The sequence below is a fragment of the Limanda limanda genome, chromosome 17 (genome assembly GCF_963576545.1).
Source record: "Limanda limanda chromosome 17, fLimLim1.1, whole genome shotgun sequence".
NCBI classification, from domain to species: Eukaryota; Metazoa; Chordata; class Actinopteri; order Pleuronectiformes; family Pleuronectidae; genus Limanda; species Limanda limanda.
The window spans coordinates 13,343,519-13,359,154 of NC_083652.1; the positions used below are offsets into that span (position 1 = coordinate 13,343,519).

Here is a 15,636-nt window from a genome sequence, read left to right on the forward strand (position 1 = left end):
GGACAGGCGGGGGGGCGGGGGGTGTAATATCTTGCCTTCGCCGTAAATCACCGAGCCAAACACCAACAAATTATTGAGCTCATGTGTCCGGAGTGAATCTACAACCTGCTCCACCGTTCACTCTGCTGCAGAGACGAGAACTGACCAAAGTTCCATTAGTTGTGGCGGCGGCGGCGGTGGCATAACTAGCTGAGGTTTGACACCGACTGCGAGCTGGCCTTTTCTAAAAGTGTCTGTCCTCTCTCCATCCCGAGGGCTGCAAAGTGGTGTTACATGACGCGGTGTGACAGGTGGTGCCTGACGCACTGTGCGAGCAGGTTGAGTGGTTTGTTCTCCCCAACTTGGATGTCACTTTGGTTCCACGTTTGACCTTCAAAGGTTACAATGACCTCCAGTGGTGTTGTGAGGGGGGGGGGAGGCGGGATTCTCCCCTCACTTGTTAGGAAAGGTCAGGATGGTTGTTTTTTTTATTGTCTTGCAGGAGAAAAAAGTCAAAAGAACCGAAAAGTAAGAAAACTAAACTACATTTGGAAAAACAATATTTTAACGTTTGTGCTCAGCGATGGAAAAAAGATGCTTTTGAGCTTTTAAGCTTATTTGACAGGAAGTTAACAAAAAAGAGGAGACGTCCCAATTTAATTTTGATTCAAATCATCAGACTGAAATTTCTCAGATCACAATTAAGGAAGATATGAGCTGACAGAGGTTGAACTATTTGTTGGGACTTTGACTCTGACTGGTTGTATTTCTCTAAATCAACGTCCCAGAGAAATGGTTCTAATGTCGTTTTAAAGCTCTGTTTCAGACCCATATTTATCTAAACTGTAATAAATAGCAACATTTTGATTATTATTTCTTTGTTATATCACTTTTCTTGTGAACGTTTTGGAGATGCCCAGCCAATTTCCTTATTCTCTTCTCATCTCTCACAGCTTTATGAATTATTACAACAGTTTAAGTTGAATTCTGTGACCCAAAAGAGTGATAACGTAACACGAGCCCATTACCTCCTGGTTGTCACTTTACAGATGAGATGTGACAAAGATCAGATTGCACTTCATCACTGACCTCTCAGTCTGCGCAGAGCTAGAGACCGAGCCCACCTGCGTAGACCCATGCGTTCACGCTACTTCTTGATAAACATCATCTAAACACTGCATGAAATCTAATTGCTGTCCTTACAAAGGGTTTAGGATCCCGGCTCAAGGCAAGTAGTTCTCCACGCCGAGATAAGAAACCATAATCCCATTGTTACTCCTCACTTTGACGCAGACATGTTTCCGTACCTATGGGGAACTCCGACGGCACGGAGATAGTGTCTCCAGCGACCAGAGAGGGTGAGATCCAGGTGTAGCCGTAGCCGGTGATCCCGACAGAGTGGGACACCTCGAAGATGGTGTTGGCCTCTTCCTTTGTGCAGTAGAGAAGAATGACCGGGCTCTGCAGCTTCTTCAGCTGGTTCTGGATCTTGGAATCTCCGTCGTCCACGGTCATGTCGAGTAAGATCACTTCCTCCAGCTCCCAGCCCACGAAGCTGTTCTCCACGGTGCTACGGATCTGAACGGAGGAAACAGAGGAAAACTCGTCCTTAGATACTATTGTTGTGTAATTTCTTTAATTTATTGACAAATGTATACAAGTAAACTAGTTTCTGTCTCACTAATCTAACCGATGAATTCATTAGAAGAGCGTGAAGCAGTAAGATTAAACACAAGTGGGATTATCAGAGGGGAGGTCCAGTTCATACCAACCTCTGAATGATCTGCTAACTTGTGTTTAATCAGCATCAGATGATAAAAGCTTGTTAATTAGCTCCACCAAGGAGCTTATGTCTTTATTGCTGTTTGTTTGTCTGTAGCTAGATTTCTCAAAAGCAGCTGAACTGATTTCCATGACCTTTTGTGAAGGGGTGGGACTCGACTCAGGGAAGAACTCGTTCAATTTTGGACTGGATCCAGATAAATGTGCTGATCCAGGAATTGTTTTCCAATTTCTTTAAGATGTTTTTTCCACATTTTCGTAAAACCAAATCAGCCTCGGCAAAGGTCTGAACTCTCTGAGCGTCCTTGAAGTATATGTCACAGAGCAGGGCTGAAATATTTTCATTGTGATGAAGATGTTTCACTCGTGCTCTCCAGCCCATGTTCTATACTGAATCCCCTTCTCTCTATCGCAGTATTCACAGGACCCAAGGCCGAGTGAGGAAGACAGAAGTGAACATTAGATCCTGGGAGACAGACGGAGAGGACACAGACACATTCGTTTGGCGAGAGGAATCAAGGTTTAGATATATTCGTGCAATAGAACATCTCCACATGAAGACTGATTGTATGTGGCCGCTGTGACAAGTTAATAACAATTAACCGTCTCCCTGATGATGCTTCAGCATTGAGACTAAATACTTCTGCCTCAAACTTCATTCCTTCAGCCTCCCTCACATTACATAAACGTGGTTTGTGTTTTATTTCCTTGGCGTCCACGTCTCGGCTGAGCGCGGTTACCTTGGTGACGAAGTCCTGGTAACCCGGGTAGTAGGTGGTGACGATGGAGAAGATGTACCAGTCGTATTCCTCCATGATGTTGAGGATGACCGAAGCCTGCTGCTCGATGGAGGGGCCGAACTGAAAGAACATGGAGTTGTCGTCCTGGGAGAGAAGACACACAAAACACACAGCGGTTACCTAACAGCACTGTCCTGGACTTTAATGGTCCTCGGCTTCACACACACACACACACACACACACACACACACACACACACACACACACACACACACACACACACACACACACACACACACACACACACACACACACACACACACACACACACACACACACACGGGAGAACAGCAGCTACTCACAGGACGGCGGCGGATTCGTGACATTACTGGTGCGAGCTTTAATTTAGCTGCTTTTATTCTCTCTCGCTCGCAGAGGAGAGAGGAGAGAGGAGAGAGGACACCAGTGGGCTAATGTAATGATACCGGTCGTGATTTTCATTAGTTGCCTTTATGACTCCTGTAATGAGTTTGTACACGTGGGTGGGGGGGGAGACTCGAGGCTGCTGTCCTCAATGTCATCTGTCGTTTTCATCCGTTTGTTTTATCACAAGCTCATTGAAACGATGCAATATCAGTGTGGAGCCTCCTGCTGTAAACACACTTCCCCCGGAACACTCCTCAGATTAAACATTTACGGACTTCCTTCCACTGGAGAAGCTCAATCTGCAGCTCTGACCCTCAGATAAACGACTCTCACGCCGATGTCCAGGCCACAAAGTGTTGAGGAGAAACACTGAGCTGGACAGAATGAGAGGAGGAGGTGAGAGATGTGAGTCTAGACAAGTCCTGAGCCGGTTGTTGTGCAAGTGTGAGTCAACGACTGTAGGTACAATGCACTGTGTTGGTGTTCTGGTATGTTAATGTGGTAAATAACATGAATGAGTGTTTATTATGAAAGGATTTTGAGTGAGTGAGCTCGGTGGCAGCTGACAGCCGGGCGGGCAGGGTGTTGAAATCTCCCCGGCTTCGTAGGACTCTCTCTCTCTCTTTCTCCCTCTCTCTCTTTCTGGCTCGCTCGACATCAAACGCTAACCTGCCCCTCCCAGGGGACGCACGCGGGTTGATCCGTTACCTTGTTGTTGTATTAATGAGATCAGGGCTGTTACCGTGGAGGTGGCCCGCCGACGGCTACCATGCACGTGAAACACTTTGCAGAATAATGAGCGCCAGGTTGAAAACATGTCATTATCCCCATGTTGTGTGAAATAAGAAAACATGTGAATCTGAAGCCGGGTTCGATGCCGTCGAGGCTGCGTGCGTCACATACTGATGCCGTGGTCATGTGCCTCAGATAACTTGAATCCATCCCTTCCTCAACTTCTTCTCTCTCGTCCTTCATCCATCTGTTCTCTCACTTCGCCGTCCCATCTATACCAGTGGAATTACCGCCAGGGCACAGTTATAATTGAATTTCCAGACTCGCGCACACTCTCGCCTCCTCCTTTATCCTGCGTACAGCACCCCCCATCACCCTGTTTCCTCTGGCTTTCTCTCTCTATCGCTGTCTTCTTCTTAAGAGCAGCATTAATGTACTGTCCAACGCACTTATTCAGAGTGCCAGAGGTCTGCAGGATTTTCATTCGGTTACGAGAAAGAAGAAACATGCTAAAAGAAGCAGAAGACAGAAGCAGGGGATGAAGACACAGGGAGGGAGAGAGATATCGGGGTGAGGAAAAGTAGCTGGTGGGCTCGGATGATGAGAAAGCTTGAGCGGAATGAAGTGCTGCAAAACACCTCTCTTCATTTACAGCAACAATAATTAAGGTCTGGCCACATTACCACCTCTGATGGCATAAGGTGATCGATTAGTGAGTATTAAAACTCCCAGGGGGGGAAGCCAGGCCAGCGAGTCGGTCGGCCAGGCCAGCGAGTCGCTCGGCCAGGCCGAGGGAGCGCCGGCCAGCGAGGCTTTAAATACGCTTTCTGTCGTCTTCCCTGTGCATCCACAGCTGACGTCAGCACAGACAACAATACGCCACGGCACACAATACAGGCCGGGGGGGGGGGGGGGGGGAACGGGGGGCAAGAGAGATGCAGAGATACGAGGAGATGCAGAGAAAGAGCAGATAAAACTGTGGGAAAAAGAGAGCGGAGATAAGGGAAAAGGGAGAAAACAAGAGAGAAAAGGAATTAAGCGAGCGAGAATAAAGGATAGAGATGTACAAAGAGGAGCGAGGACGGGGCCAAGATCTGCAGCCTCCAGAGGGACGGAGGCCGAGGACAACCCGGGGACAATAGGATGAATGGAGGGGGGGGGGCAGCCTGGCAGACGGCTGTGATCCTGTATGAAGCGAGCAGTGAAGGGGCAGGAAGCCAGGAGTCAGTGATGGAGCAGGCAAACTGAGGTGTGTGCCTGTGCGTGTGTGTGTGTGTGTGTGTGTGTGTGTGTGTGTGTGTGTGTGTGTGTGTGTGTGTGTGTGTGTGTGTGTGTGTGTGTGTGTGTGTGTGTGTGTGTGCATGTCAGGCAGTCAGCCAGCCATTTAGGCAGGAGGAGGCTAAGCCTGACTCGTTCGACCACAGAGGACTGCTGCTGTCAGAGAGAGAGACGGGACACGTGTGTGTGTGTGTGTGTGTGTGTCTGTGTGTGTGTGTGTGTGTGTGTCCTCTTCTACGTGACACGTGTGTGAGATAAAGACGCATCATGTGTGATTCAGCGTCCGTACGTGTCACTTTATGAGGTTTGCGTGTGAGAGTATCAATGCCTGTTTGTGCGTCTAAATGTGCCTGGATGCTTCATTTGTGCAGATTTTGGCCTCTGTGGGCTGCTTGTTAAATGTACGTGTGTGTGTTCGGGGTGTGTGTCTGTGTGTGTGTGTGTGTGTTCCATGGCTGAAAGGCCTTGGTCGGCCTGCTCTGCCCCAGTGCCTCCAAATGAGTGCACACTCCTGGAGCACTTATTTGACTTGGAAGGGAGAGAGAGAGTCAATAGCTCAGGTATTTCAATTACACAGATAGGGGCACATCAGTGGCTGCAAAAGAAATACACCCACTTCCAATCTCGCCCCGGAATATGCACGTGCACACAAACACACACACACACACTGAATAGAGAAGTGTGTTGTACAGTGGGTAGAATACAACCCGCTGTTCCACCGTGTCAGCTGCAGATGATCTGTTTCCTGTGGGTTTTCACTACAGGCATCGGCGAGTTCATGAATCTATGGATCCGATATCACGTCTTTTAAGTATTTTAGGTTCACACAGATATGTTTTTCTTATACTAGAAATCCTTTTGTCTTTGCCGCTCCAGACTTACAGTGGTGCTGCACTGCCACTGGTGAGTAAGTGTGTTAGATAAGGAGAGATAGGCAGTGTGCATTCTGGGGAAGGTTGTCCACAGTTGCATTCTTTCAATCTATAAGAGCCGTTAAACTCTAATAAATAAAGAAGAAAGAGGCTCATGTGTCACCAATGCTAAAATACTGCACAAGAAGAACCAGAGATAATCTGTGAGATCATGTGGAACGAGCGCTTACATCCTAATTAGCCCGAGTAAAAGCACTGGGTTGACATTTCCCCTGCAACAATATTGATTTTAAGGTCTGAAGTTTACTTTACAGCGTACAGGTATTTATTTGTTCCTGTATTCTTTGTGAGGAAGCAGCGACTAAGAGGTAGAGAGTGAGTGAAACAAGAGAAAAAGACCTAGAGATGGAGAGGTAGAGCAGCTCAGAGGCAGAGGGATGATGGTGTCTGTTGCTGGGAGGTGTTTTGGCAAAGCATATTTCCATCCTGCCTATGAAGGCCCCTTTGAACCTGAGCGAGCGGGGGGGGGTGGGCTGCTATTGACGGCTGCTGCACTGCCTGATGGAACGAGAGAGGCCAGAAAGAGAGAGAGAGAAAGAGAGAGAGAGAGGAGGGATGGAGGGATGAAGAAGAGAAAGCGGGAGAGTAGGAGGTGAGGCGGGAGGAAGGGGGGGGGGAACAGCTGGCCCTCGCTTAAATATAGTGAATTTAAAAGACAGTGGGCAGGAGATAAAAACTCAGCATAGCCACAGGCGCACACACATACACAGACACACACACACACACACACACACACACACACACACACACACACACACACACACACACACACACACACACACACACACACACACACACACACACTGTAGAGCGTTCATTTCTGATAAAGCCTCTGAGCTCAAGCCACCGTCACCACTTGCGTTAAAATTACATATTGATGACGAGCCCGCCTCTCTCTCCCCCCCCTCCCTCTGTCACTCCTTCTCACTACACACACACACACACACACACACACACACACACACACACACAGACACACACACACTTACTATCTCTACCTCAATTAAACCTCCCCTCAGTCCCCGTCTTCTCTCTTCCCTCCGCTTGGCGTTTCTCGTGCCTCATCATCACATTTCTTATCGTGGAAGCCGACTTATCTTTAATCAAACGCACACAAGCTTAATTAGCTCGCACATTTGTCAGACCATCATCTAATTAACAGTGACCTTATTTTAAGTACTTTTGAACCTTAATTAAAATATAAAAAACGCATAGGTCTTCATTAAACTATGTGACTAATTTTGAGTCGACGTGAAGGGGAAGGGAAGACGTGGAAACAAAAGTACAAAAAGAAACTGGAAGGAACAAATTAAGCCGCGTAAGAGACACAATGCAGGAGAGAGTGTTTTGTTTCACATCTTAACACAATCAGAGTGTGTGTGAATGGAAGTTAATGCCACTTAACACTCGAGACACACACACACTCACACACACACACTGATGCAGGCACAGATCGTTTCTTTCTGGCCCATTTCTGCTCTAAGTTTAGCAGACGACCCACTGAGGGGCCTCTGCAGTCTGATGCTTTTCCTGCTGCTGCACTTGATTGTCCCCTGGTCCTGTTAGATTAGTAAGAGTTCCTTCTGTGAGTGTGTGTGTGTGTGTGTGTGTGTGTGTGTGTGTGTGTGTGTGTGTGTGTGTGTGTGTGTGTGTGTGTGTGTGTGTGTGTGTGTGTGTGTGTGTGTGTGTATGTGTGTGTGTGTGTGTGTGTGTGCCTCAGAGAGTTGGGCTAAGGAGACTAAATATGGAGGCTGGAGGGAAGGGTGAGTCTCCAGCATATGTGAAGCCAGTCGAGCTTTTATATCCGGGAATTTGTCTAAAAATGTAAGCTCAGTATAAATCCTATTAAATAATAACTGGGGGTTGAATCTATGATTTTGTAAATTTTGAATATTTTTTCTAATATTCTGTTTAAAACATAAGCACCATGCATGGATAAATAGTTTGATTTCTACTGTGGTAACCGACCATTACTTCACAAGCATTCCATTATTTTAGCTGACATAATGTTGTTATGCATAAAAAGCCACATTCACAGTAAATCCACTGTGTAGTATTATAGTAAGTATGTATATAATATACTTATATAGTGTTTACTGGATTTACAACTCAAAATCAAACTCAGCAGCAAAGTCAAATTAAATAATTAAAAAAGATTCGGTTCCCGTTTCTTTCTGAAGGTCGACTTTCAGATGCTTCAGACTAATAAAGCTCTCAAGTATATTTAAGAATTTCACAGGGGTCACATTAAAAAGTCCTCTAGAGACAGGGGAGTGGTTTCCAGCTCAGGTGACCAACTTTAGAAACACAGTTAAAGTCGCACTCTGGTAAAAATCAGGTTTTAAAACAAGTTTACATGATAAAAGACATGTATTTTCAGCACTGCAGTAAATAAACTTCAACCTCACACTTCATACTGTTTCCATTGATGTTTTGCTGCTTTTAGCTGATCTGTTCTCATCTCAACCTTAACAACACTCTGTGTAGCTGCTGTCAGACCTGCAGACATTTCACTGAACTTCTCCGCAGGGGTTTGAATATGAGGCAGAAAATGTCTGAGTCAGTTGCTCTGGACATTTTCTGGAACTTTTCCATCGAGTAAGATGTACGGGGAAAATTCACAGGGAGAATAATCCAATACTCCGGATACACACGTAGAAGACGGAGAAGACGTTATGTACTTCGAAAGACAACGACAATATCAATCTCTACATCTTGTCCAGACTTCTGCTGCTCCATCCAGACGCCACCTTTTACATCAATATCACATTTTCCTGTTTTAGGGCCATGAACTTTTTCCCAAGTCTTTTCTAGTTAACACTAGAAACCAGCATACAGGCCAGTGACCGTGCCTCAGTGTCGACTGAACGAAGCCGAAGCTGGTTGAACACATCCGGATGGAATCTAAGGCCGAGCCGAGTCACAGAAGTTACAGACGGAGGCATTGAGTCTTTATTGCCTCCATGAAAATCCCGGAGAAACTGAATGGACCGTTTGCATCGCTGCCGCTCGGAGACGGAGACGATAAAAAATTGTGAATGCCGATTGTAACCTTTCCCATTGAAGACAGAATCCAGATGTCAGCGGTCGATCGTGGGTTTTTTAAAGCGGTGGAATCGAGGCAGCGGGAAGTGAGGGAGACGCTAAGTTTCAGATAAGAGACGTTATTTATCCATTTATTCCCCCTCCACTCTCTCCTACCTCCGCTATCTCCTCCACTCCTGTCATATCTGCTGATTTCTATCTCCTGCTCTTGCTTGCCCTCAACTCTCCACTCTTCATCTCTCCTCCTATTATCTCCCGCTCTCTCTCCCTCCTCCCCTTCGTTCTTCGACACCCCACCCGTCCTCCTTCTTCTTCTTCTTCTCAGCGCTCCCCTGCTGCGTTTCTTTACGGCATCTTCTTCTGTTCCTTCCTCCCTCCCTCTCTCCATCTATCATGCAGTCCCAGGGTGCACCTGGGCTTCGCTGTCAGTCGGAGGCTCAGAGCCTTCATCATGCTGGGGCTGCTTCTCACCACCTCACACCACAATAACTGGATTCTGCCACAGCTTGGTTTCCTCACCTCACCCCCGATTCTACTCTTCATCTCCAACATGTGATATGTATGCAGCACAGCAAGGGCCGAGGTCAACGTTTACCCTCAAGACTGTCGGCCTATGGAAAAGAGTGAAACATGCAACCGCACGAAAGAGGTAGTGCGAGGGCTGAGGAGGAGGAGGAGGAGGAGGAGGAGGAGGGGGCGAGCGGAGAGCAAAGGAAATAGAGTGAGAGTACGGTTGATATGTGCTTCTGTGTTCTTTTCCTGGCAACACGATAAAGGCCTGCTCTCAGTCACTGTCAGCGCTGAGACCACCCTCTCTATCTCCCTCCTCCTCCTCCTCCTCTTCCTCGTCTCTCCACTTCCCAAAGCAAAGACTACTCTCTCTATCTCCCTCCTCCTCCTTCTCCTCCTCCTACTCCTCCTCTTTCTCGTCTCTCCACTTCCCAAAGCAAAGACTATCCTCTCTATCTCCCTCCTCCTCCTCTCCCTCCTCCTCCTCCTCCTCCTCCTCCTCCTCCTCCTCCTCCTCCTCCTCCTCTTCCTCGCTTCTCCACTTCCCAAAGCAAAGACTACTCTCTCTATTTCCCTCCTCCTCCTCCTCCTCCTCTTCCTCACTTCTCCACTTCCCAAAGCAAAGACCACCCTCTCTATCTCCCTCCTCCTCCTCTTCCTCCTCCTCCTCCTCCTCCTCCTCCTCCTCCTCCTCCTCCTCCTCCTCCTCCTCCTCCTCCTCCTCCTCCTCCTCCTCCTCCTCGCTTCTCCACTTCCCAAAGCAAAGACTACTCTCTCTATTTCCCTCCTCCTCCTCCTCCTCCTCTTCCTCGCTTCTCCACTTCCCAAAGCAAAGACTACCCTCTCTATCTCCCTCCTCCTCCTCCTCTTCCTCGCCTCTCCTCTTCCCAAAGCAAAGACTACTCTCCCTCCTCTATTATCTCCTCTGCTCTCCACCCGTCTCCTGCATTTTACATTTCAGGCATTTAGCCGGCGCTCTCATCTCAAACTTCGGAATCGGCCTGGAGTCCTGGTTCTCCGGCACCTGGAGAAGCGGAGGGCGCCGGGGTCGACGCCGCGGCGGCTCCGTGACATATGTAACAAATGTTCCGCATCGCCGAAATGATGATAGGAAGAAATTACACGGAGGCACGTGATAAAATGAAAACTGAGAGAGGTTCCTCCTGCAAACAGACCTCCCTCTATCTGTCTCATCCCTCGCTCGGGAGGCTGCGGGGAAAATTAAAACTCAAATCTGCTTTATTGGCGTGACAGCGGCGAGGATTTGTCTCCACAACAGAACATGTTAGAAGACGGGCTGAGACAATAAGCCAATCTGCATGCTCCTCTCCTCGTACCTCACGCTCCCTCGCCACCCGGCTCTCGTGGCGCTGCCGCTCTGTGATGCTAACGTGTCGGGACGCTCCCTCGTTATGTCACCGACAGATCCCGTCTCGTTGTGCACTTGTGGTCACCTGTGTGCATGTGCCTCATTAAAACAAAGTTGAGCCAGTGAAGCTTGAAGAAAGACAAGGAGGCAGCGAGCGAGTTGCATGTTTCCACAGACGTGAGAGGTTGTTTTTGCTTCAGGACAAACGGATGGAGTCAAAAACTAGCTGCTGGATTTATGAATACTTCAAACTGTATCGTTCCTGATCCCAGAACTTCCCTGACTTCCTCTGCATCGTACACTGTAAACACAAGATGGAAGACGCAGATGCAATTCCTCCCACGGTGCAAAAGCTGAAGACACATTATCCCGGATAAGAAAAGAGAAGAGAGAAAGAAGTTTACCTCGAGAAGCCTGTCATCACCAACAGGCTACTTTTCTCCATCTTCTCTAGTTGGCCATTGATTTTTGTTAGTGGAATAAGCGTCTGTATATTGAGATGTGAAGGGTGAAGCTGTGGCCTGTTGTCCAATCACATGGTGTGAAACCAACCTGAGCTAAAGGACGTGAGGTCACATCAACAGCTGTTCATTTACCTCCAGATGTTTAGATTAGTGATGTGACCCATTTGCTCCGGATATCAGGAAATGTTTAACGCTGAGAATTAATACAGATTAAAACATTTTAACACTGCTCTCTCTCTCTCTCTCTATGTTGCCGTGACAGAAGCCCTGTGGCTGCCAAAGCTTTTTAACCACAACAATATCTAAATGGCACACAACAGCCCATTAGAGTCATCAAGCCGTTAAACCAGCAACCGGCAACCTTCAGCCCGGCAATTAGGAATATTTCATTCACCCCCCCACTCAGACACACACACACACACACACACACACACAGAAACACACACACACACACACACACACACAGAGCCATCATTCTCTCTCCCTGTCTCTGATGCACATGCCTCTCCCCCCTTCTCTTTTATCTCTTCCTCTCCTTCTGTTTCGCCCGTCCTCTCAACCCTCTCAATTTGCACGTGCACTCTCTCGCTCACGTGCACTACTACACCTCACATCAATCCACTCTCTTTCTCTCTCTCCTCCTGGCTCCCGTGTCGCCGCAGCCGCTGAACAACAGCGGCCCCGGCAATCAGTGTCACCATCGATTAACAGATTTCACACCGCTGGACACGGATTTACACCGATGAAATGAACAGAAGGAGCACGGCCAAGATAAAAGGGAGGGGGGGGGGGTAGAGAAGGGTTTAGCGCTGCTGCTGCTGTCAGGCACTGTTTGGAAAGTAAGTGGGTCCAGCAGCAGCAGAGGAACACCAGACCTGTAGCAGGAGCGTGACTATATATCCCACAGCCCTATGTTCCCACAGCCCTATGTTCCCACAGCCCTATGTTCCCACAGCCCTATATTCCCACAACCCTATGTTCCCACAGCCCTATATTCCCACAGCCCTATATTCCCACAGCCCTATGTTCCCATAGCCCTATGTTCCCACATTTCCAATATTCATTACAGAATTAGGCCCTATGTACCTACAGTTCCCACATTTCTACCCCTGCCTGGTAGTTAAGGGTTCACCATTCCGTAGCTGGCGATTTGAAGGAGCTAGCTAGCTTCCAAACTCTCTTGAGCTCAACACCCCTTCACCTAACCCTAACCCTAACCCTAACCCTAACCCTAATTTTCAGAAAAATCTAGAAATGTCGGAACATAGGGCTGTGGGAACATTGGGACTAATTTTTCAAAATAAATCTGGGAACATAGGTCTGTGGGAACATAGGGCCTAATTTTCAAAATTGTTAGTGAAAAAAAAATCCTTATAAATGTGGGAACATAGGGCTGCGGGAACATAGGGCTGACCCCATGGAAACAGGTCTGGAGACCAAAGAGAGGCGGCTCTGCTGAGGTGAGCCGCTGATCCAACACAGGAGCAGATTTGGCAGCGACACTCGTCTGTCAGGCCAAAAAAAGCTCAAACCTTTGAACTGAGGATGAAAATGAAAGGGGGAGCGGGACAGTGGAGTAAAGGAGAGACAGAGACAGGACGGATAACAGCTGCGATTCACTCGTGTCTCTTTTTTTAAATACATTTAGAATGTCAGGGCTCAGACCATTTCTATTTTATAGTTATTCATGTTTTTATCCAACAGATTTCAGTTGGACATATTCTATTTCGTCCACTGGTACATTTACACAATTAAAAAGCTTCATCCAATTTATATAATAATAATAACTAATCACTTATCTAAAATTATATATTATTATATCTACTGCCGACTGGGTAGCAGTGTGTTTATTCTTCATATTACACCGTTTGCCCTTGAAGTTATAGCATAAGTAAAGAGGATACGTAACATTACCTTGAATAAAATTGTTATATATTTAGTTTCAATCAATGCTCAAACCCAAAGAAATCCACAAAGATCTTGTTTTTAGACATGTTATGAAAAATTGTCTGTAAAAGGTGAACATCTCGATCAGCTACAACCCACTCTTACATCTGTACTTTATATATTTGGTGTCACTTCACCACAATTTCCAAATTATCAATTTTAAAGATTCAAGATGGGAACTATAAGTGATTTGGTTAAACTACAGTTACTGAGAGTTTCCTCTACAGACTGAATCCGTCTCTGTGAGCCTCTCGTGTCATTTCTCACTCTGCCCCAATGAAACTAGTTACACATATTCAGCGTTAATGTGGAGCAACACAAAGTTCAAAGCCTGGGAATATTGTGATTTCTTAGAATGTGCAAACATTGTGATGAGGAGGGTTTAATCTCCCACTTCCTTCCAGCCACTGGTTCACAGCTGGTTATAATGGATTAAAATCGGCTATAAACCTTCACCGGACAATTAACCCTTTACATGTGATTTCATGAGCACCAACGCCTCTGATGTATGGTTTTCTTCATCCATAAGCTCTGGTTATGATTTCACACCTCGTCCTCCTGCTCCCATCCCCCTCCTCCTCCCTCCTCCTCCTGTCTCCTCCTGACAGTTGGTTGCAACAGCAGCCACAGAATCCACACTGAGGAGGTGCGAGCTCTTCTTCCTCTCGCTCGCTGCGCCTTTGTGTGCATGATGCACACATGAACGAACGCGCACGTATATATCTTGAGTGCTGCAACAAAAATGCACAATTGAGTGAAGGTGTACGTGTCCACACGTGTGTACATTCAGACACACACACACACCAGATGTGGCAGGCACACCCACTTTCTGCACCTTCCTGCATGATGTGTCACCCGACAGAAGTGGAATCATGCATCTGGAGTCGCACATACACACTTACACATGTATCTATCTCTCTCACACACACACTGGTCCCAGTTTAACGCTGTGCATGTCTTTAATGGCAGCTACTGTACTTATTGGATATACTGGCAGTGCTGCGTCATCCAGGCTTCATGTCAGAAAGACTTAAAAGAGAGAACGTTTGTTATTTCATCTACATCCATACAACATAATGTGTGTGCTGTTACTCCCCCCCACCTTGTTAAAGCTGCTCCACTCCCTCCTCACCTCATCACAGCTCTCCTCTGTCTCTGGCTTCTTCCAAACAATCTGAATTCTTAATTAAAATCTATGAATTTTTGAAATAAAGAGGCTATAAATAACTTCCAGAACCTGGTAAAACCGTGGTGCATTAACACCCACACACACACACCCACACACACACACATGAGAGGCCACAAAAAAAAAGCACACAACACATTCAGTAAAACAACATTGTTGCACCTTCCCTCCAGGCCTGAAACTAGCATGGGAACGTGCAGGTATGAACCGGTGGCAGCTGTAAACCCGAGCAGCGCCTGCAACAAGATGAATCAGATGGAGTCGGGCAGGCTGCATTCGCCAGACAAATCCCACAGCAGGTAATGGAGGAACAGAGCTGCACTGTGCGGCGCCGCGTGCTTTGCATTACAGTGAGTTTGCGTGATGAGTTGGCTCCGAAGCACTTTCAGGATATGAACTCTGAAAGCAGCAGTAATGCATTGCACAAGCAGCGGCTGAGCACGAGTGGAGGAAGAGTATTTACTGTGCAGGTGCACGCTGGGCTTCGGTCCAGTAAGTGAGTCGACAGAGTATCAATAAAACACACTCGTGTAGATGCACAGATACTCGGTGTGCATACTGAGTACATTCAGGATATATATATATATATGAAGGAGCAAAGTGCATAAACACCGGTGCAGCTTATGCAATGTTTTATTAAACATAATCACGTGCAGTATGTGAATTAGGGCATTAAATGGGGTAATTGATTTGTTAATTAGCATTTGTCCTCACTTAAGAAGGCAGTGGATTTAAGAATAACATATATAACAAAGTGGTTATGGATGAAAAACGAATAATCTTAATTTTAAAAGTGTATCGAGAACAACCCATAAAAAAACACCTTAGTAAAAGATCTAAACAAAGACAAATATATAAATATAACTGTGACGAAGTTCGGTCACATCACGTCCAACGGCACTTAGCACCATTTGTCAGCTGGAGCAGAGGTCGGCCAGCGTGCACTTTAATATGTGCGCTTTTCAAAATGAGGCATGTGAAATATCCAAGCTGCAGGTTCACTGGGCGAGAAAAAAGAAAACGTATTTAGGGATTTTTTTTTAAAGAGCAGGAGCCGACCAGCTGGGACATGATGGACACACACCGGGTACAGGAGGACCACGAGATTTGAAGTAGTGCAACATTAATATTACATTTTGCATTATAATATATTCATGTCCCTTTGTTTTTAACCAATGCGGACAGTAACTGAGTTCATATTTAATGTAATGATACTTATTTATTAAATATTTTTAAACTTTAAATC

The 15,636-nt window shown here is 46.6% G+C and overlaps 1 protein-coding gene across 1 annotated transcript in view; it reads right to left on the reverse strand.

The window, feature by feature from the left end:
• The window catches only part of grin2ba (glutamate receptor, ionotropic, N-methyl D-aspartate 2B, genome duplicate a), a 77,731-nt gene that overhangs the window by 39,854 nt on the left and 22,241 nt on the right, over window positions 1–15,636 (reverse strand). Inside the window, exons 2-3 of the mRNA XM_061090546.1 lie at window positions 2,502–2,645; window positions 1,287–1,557 (exon numbers count right to left, since the gene is read on the reverse strand). Coding sequence (XP_060946529.1) covers window positions 1,287–1,557; window positions 2,502–2,645 — 415 coding nt within the window. The remainder of the gene's footprint in view (window positions 1–1,286; window positions 1,558–2,501; window positions 2,646–15,636) is intronic.